The sequence below is a fragment of the Strix aluco genome, chromosome 4 (assembly GCF_031877795.1).
Source record: "Strix aluco isolate bStrAlu1 chromosome 4, bStrAlu1.hap1, whole genome shotgun sequence".
Classification (NCBI taxonomy): domain Eukaryota; kingdom Metazoa; phylum Chordata; class Aves; order Strigiformes; family Strigidae; genus Strix; species Strix aluco.
The window spans coordinates 65771907-65777906 of record NC_133934.1 but is presented as its reverse complement, the minus strand read 5'-3'; the positions used below and the strand labels follow the sequence as shown (position 1 = coordinate 65777906).

General features: G+C 40.1%; 1 protein-coding gene across 1 annotated transcript in view; it reads right to left on the bottom strand.

The window, feature by feature from the left end:
- Positions 1-239: 239 nt before the first annotated feature.
- The window catches only part of ADAMTS3 (ADAM metallopeptidase with thrombospondin type 1 motif 3), a 126377-nt gene continuing 120616 nt past the window's right edge, over positions 240-6000 (bottom strand). Inside the window, exon 22 of the mRNA XM_074823377.1 lies at positions 240-3042. Within this exon, the coding sequence (XP_074679478.1) occupies positions 2465-3042 (578 nt within the window). The 3' untranslated portion in view covers positions 240-2464. The remainder of the gene's footprint in view (positions 3043-6000) is intronic.

The window sequence follows — 6000 nt, the reverse complement described above, 5'->3', positions numbered from 1 at the left end:
TTGGATCACTGGAAATGCACTCCTTCCTTTCCCACAATTTCTCTGCAAACCACACTCTCCAATGGTAAAAGAAGGACCTCTGTTTTTAAAAATCAAGTTAAATATTTAATTCAAATGAACTTTTTTCCAAGACAGTAAAGGTCATGTAAAGGGATGTATATGGCCCTTCATTTTGCAAAAGATGAAACTTAAAACTGAAAAAAACAGACCCTCCCATGTGAATCAAACCAGAGAAAGACTTGTTATGTTAAAGATTTTATTGTTACGTGCTCCCCAATACAACAAACAGTATCAGTAGTGGACACTTTATAGAAAGAGAAATTAGCTTGGTAGAAAAGAAATCGAAAAGGTACAAGGATTATCTACACCCACATATGTAAAAGATAAAGAGAAAGGAAAGGGAATTTGACTTTTGGGGAATTTTAAAGAAACAAACACACCCTATTTGTCTGTTTGAGGCTCAGGGATTGTCTGTACAATCTGTTTAATACTAATTTCTTGGACCTTCAAAAGCCTTGCAGAAAGGTAGCAGCAATTCTTTAGAGGTGTCGAGTCAATACTTTAGTGGATTAGATCACAGACATCACGATGCAGGGTGAGTCTTGCATAGCGTGATCCTAGACTTCCTCGAACAGGATTAACCTACCTACATTCTCATTTGCTTTACATTTTACATTTACTTCTGACAACAATTTTCATCCTTATTTCTTCCTAGTGATTCTGCATAATCACTACAGGTGTTTCTAGAATTGAATCTTTGGGGTTCTAATGTACTTTATAGCATTTTAGAGGTACATATTCACTGTTCTTTTAAATGGGTCGATCACAAGAACTTTTTACAGGGAAGCAAAAATTGCACGTGAAACTTTAATAACCTATTTAGAAATTAAAGATGTCATAAGACTTTTTTTTTTTAAAGAATAAGATCAACAATTTCTCTACAGTAGTTTAGTTAGCTTAAATTTCTGTTCTATCCATATGACATAGCATGTACAGGTATCTAATTACATCTCTCTATTTTATCTTGGCAAAAAGAATAGTCAACTGCCCTTAGTGTAAATATTTAGTACATAAAATACTATCAAGAAATCAACTTTTAATAAATATCTTTAGTTCTCAATCCTATATACAAGTACTTTACAGCAACACACAGGAGAGAGTGCGATTGCGTGGACTGTGAACAAGATGGTTATTGACATAAATTACTAGTACATTATTGCAGTCAGATGCATTGTGGTTGTGGAGATTTTGAGGTGAACATGCTGAAAAATAAATATCTCTCTCACCTTTAAATCAATGCTTCCAGTAGGAAAAAAAAATCTATTTTAAGTCTTGCCACAGCTATTTCTTGTTAGCGCCTATTCTACCTCCGTGATGCTTTTTCAGCTTCAGAAATAACAAACAGATCACCTGGAAAACAGAACTCATTTTGAACTTGTGAATATTACAGTACTTACAGTATATACATGGTTTCCTACCCTGGCCTGACCTCTTCACAAAAGGAGACCTGAGGGATGGCACTGCTACCCCGAAACTGCAGCAGTGCCTGCTCAGTGCAGGCCGCAGGTGTCGGTGTTCATTTCACAGGCACGTAACGTCATTTTTTCAACCTGTGCCTGGAATTACACTAAAGTTTCTAAACCTACTTTTAATGGGCGGGTGGCTCTAAGTAGACTCGTACCTTTTGGTTTACGCTTTTTTTTCCCCTATTTCAAAAGAAAGCATCACATTGTTGATACTCAAAAAAAATCCCTTTCCTAGTGTCAGTAGATGTAATTCATATGAAAATGGACCTCCTCCTTTTATGATAATGCTGCTTTAAAAATCAACTTTTGGAATGTAAATAAGGCAGTATTCAATGGCAGGCACCTAGCAATTGTCCAGAATGCAACATAGGTAAACAGTTGTCTGACAGCACAAAACTCTTAAAAATAATACTGATTTTCTGCAATATACAGTATTTACACAACAGCGACAAATCTGCTTATACAATATGTTTATATAGATAAATTAGCAAAACAAGTCTTACGGATTCAGTTGTTCCACTGCAAAAGTATTTTGTATAGTGTAAACGTTTGGTACCTCTTGTAGTGGGGCATTTTCTACATGTGAGTGTTTAAAACCAAAAATAATGAGGTGAGTGCTGAGATCAGGGCCACTTTTCTGTACTAGAGCTTGACTGATGCCCTCAGCAACTTCTGCTCACTGTTAGGAATATTCTTTGGTGCTTTCCTCCATTGCGTTCAAGCTAGCCAGGTAACGCAGTGTGGGAGGAGGACGGGAGCAACTAGAAAGTGAACCAGCACTTCTTGTTCTTTGTATTTACAAGGAAAATGAGTTGATGACCTGCAGTGTCCTGCTTGTGGAAAGCAGCATGCACCATAGTGTCCAGAAGTAAGGAAATTAAACCCAAAGTGCCAAACAAAACCTCTTTCAATGGCTATCCTCCACAAGGCATTCACGTTCATCTTTCCACAGTGGAGGACCTCAAAGGCCATCTCTTCTCGACGTGCTTCTCGCTCTTCCTTGAGGTTCTCAATGGAGAAGGAGCACCCGCTGTGGTGGTGTTAGCTGGCACCACAGGAATGGCTCCTGCCAATGCAAGGGCATTACGAGGACTGAGGCTGCTGCTGTTGGCAGGTGACTGGTGTAGGAAAGCAAACAGCCTAGAAGTCTTCCTTGCCTGAGGAACTCTCCATTGCGGGAATTCAGCACCTTGGGGCTTGTTGTTGGATGGGGAGACATGCGTACCTGCATCCTCTTCAGCAAAAGGAAGCCTGCCCAGTGAACTTCTGCCAGGCAGGAACTGTGCGTAGCGGGGCACTACAGGTGTTGGCACCATCAAAGCCCTGGGCAGATCACTCTGATCCAACATCACCTCCTCTTCGGTTTCAGCAGCTTCGGTGAGGAACGGTGGTGGGAGGGTGCTGCTGCGCTTGCTGCAGGACTCACAGCACAGCTTGTTGTAGCCAGGGATGGAACAGTAACGCGCAAGCACTTCCATTTGACAGAAGATAGATTTGTCTCCCATACAGGGCTCATCTGCAAGACAAACATAAATGTTGATTGTTAACCTAGTGAAGAGCACTGAAATGCCTGGACAGCGTTTAGATGGGCATGGATGAAATTTTGCCCGTGTTTCATAAACAATGGGCTACTCTGAATAGACAACCTAAGATGATGCATCCCTTGACAGAACTCACCACCACCCTAAAAAATAACCCTAGTTTGGAACCAATGAAATCAGCAGTCACTTTGAAAATGTCAGCATCTGTGCACATCAGAAGCGAAGAGTTGTGGAAAGGCATGTTATATTTGTGGAGACAATTCCCAGTACTAATCCAGTAGAGCTCCCACATACCAGGCCAGATGTAGTTCTACCCACTCCAAATCACCTTCACTTCTAGCCTGAGGACATTATCCGTCAACAGCATTAAAAACAATGAAATCTTCCCTTAAAGAAATTAAAGTCCAAGCAATATCTCTCAAAGATGCCTTTTATATGATGTCTTAAAATAAAATGTTATAGTTGGATAAAGCTTTGTTTGGATGAAGTCTGAGTTTTTCAGTGACCTGGAGAACTGACGCAAAGCTTTTAACAGATAGGTCAGACATAAGATGCCTTGAAGTTAAGTGTGTGGCATCCTCTTCAGTCAGGGAAAAGATCTTAAAGAGGTCAAAGATCTAGCACAGATCCCCAAAATGTCAATGTTTCTTTGAGCATTTATGGATGGTCCACAAGTAGAGATGCAGTGGTCATGCTGGACAACATTGGTAGAGAGGAAAGCAGCAACGCCAGAAGAAAATAAGGCTTTGATACTGAGCTAAGAGCACATCAGCACTCGGGCTCCTTCAGACTGTCACATGAGCTCAAAGGTGAAGTCCTAAGTTTTACTGCTACCAGGACTGGGGCAAACGCTGAGAGTCTGTAACACTCATGAGTAGGTGGCACTGTTGAGAATTTCTGTTCTTAATCTTGCAGTCCGTTGTACTGGCTATATCAAGGCACAAGTTCCCTGGGTAGTTTAGTATTCTGTACGGGAATGTGACTTTAACTTAAAACTTCACTCTCATTTCACAGAAAAACTCAAATTCATAGAATCAGAATGGTTTGGGTTGGAAGGGACCTTGAAGATCATCTAGTTTCAATCCCTCTGCCATGGGCAGGGACACCTTCCACTAGACCAGGTTGCTCAAAGCCCCATCTAGTCTAGCCTTGAACACTTCCAGGGAGGGGGCAGCCACAACCTTTCTGGGCAACCTATGCCAGTGTCTTGACACCCTCACTATAAAGAATTTCTTCCCTATGTCTAATCTAAATCTTCCCTCTTTCAGTTTAAAACCATTACCCCTTGTCCTATTCCTACACCCCCGATAAAGAGTCCCTCCCCATCTTTCCTGTAGGCCCCCTTTAAGTACTGGAAGGTCACTATAAGGTTATTATATAATATTATTTAATTCTTAGCTAGCATCTGAGTAGAGCTGTGTCAAGGCACAGAAGAAGATGGGAAGTTGGCTCTGGGCATTTGAAATGAGCTCCACTATTTACAGATTTTAAAATGAGGAGATTTAATACTTCCTTTTTATTCTCCTCACTGTGTCTAACTCATCCTACTGCTCATTTATACCGTTACTTATCTGTGTAGTTTGGCATATCATGTGCCTTGGCAGCATGAACACCCAACAGAGTAATGCAGGAAGGGTGCCTTCAGAAGGTCACCTCGTCCAGCCTTGCAGAAGGGTCAACACAATTCAGAAGAGCATCTTGGTATTTTAAGGTCAACTTTTGAGAAACACGTGGCGTCTGTGTCTCCCCTCAGCCTCCTAAATCAGGTGCTAATGCCCTGGCAGCACCCCAGAATCAGACCAGGAACCTACAAACACATAACACTTCACAGGACACAAAATGAGCAACGGGGACAAATGAGTAGCTCGGTGCATCCAGTAACTATTCAAACACTTTGGGGAGAGACCAGCAAAAAGTTGCCCTTAGCAGAATTTTCCTAAGATATCACAGCTGGCTTGAAATGGTATTGATGAATTTTACTTAAAATAGAAGTATGCAAAATTATAATGTGAAATGTCAAAAGTTAACCGCAGCTATTGAGAAGATCTGTTCCATGCCTAGTCCTCCATTCATAGTTAGCAATTATGTATCCAACATTTTAATAAGTAACAGATGGCATGTAACACCACTTATTAGGCTCTGCAATTAAATTAGCTTTCTGTACTCTGATATTTTTTCACCTGTGTACAGATGCTGCCTCACCACATGTCAACAGTATGTTAGGCAACCAAGTTTTCCTATTTTAAAACATTAACTGTAGCCCAACCTCTCAATCAATGTAAATCAGCTTAATTCCACGGAACTCAGTAAAATTACACACACGTACATCAGTGGGGCTGTGGGATGTTGTTTATAAATAGCAAATTATATGACTGCGGCATGTAATATAAAAATTTTCCTTTCTCCTAATCCCAATGTGCTTCCTTGGATAGATGTTTGTTGGTTCTTGACAAACTTAGCATTAAATCTGCAGCTTTGCATGGGAATATACGTACTCCATGAAGGCACTGTACGGCTATTTTCAGCAGGAATTTAGCATTCAAGGGCTATATTTATAATTCACCTAAATTAGAAAAGCTAATATTGAAACACAAATCTTTGCATCATATATAGAACAATCTTAATGCTTCTGTGTAAATCAAAGCACCTGATCTGGAAAATTATGGCAGTTATTAGCAAGATGACTGTGATTTATGTCAGTATATAAGTCAAAGCAGAGAGTATCACCTAAAGTGACAAAACAAAAAAGAAAGTACCAAACAATTATTTTTGTCTTTCCATAGTGACAATGCATCTTATTTTGTACTTTTCTCTCACGGCTGATTTTTGTGATACAGGTTTGTGATGGTTTAAATTTTGTGACTCAAGGGATAGTGCAAAGATTTGGTTTTGTACCTACCTACTTTCAGTAGGTTGGTTAAGTACAATCTTGG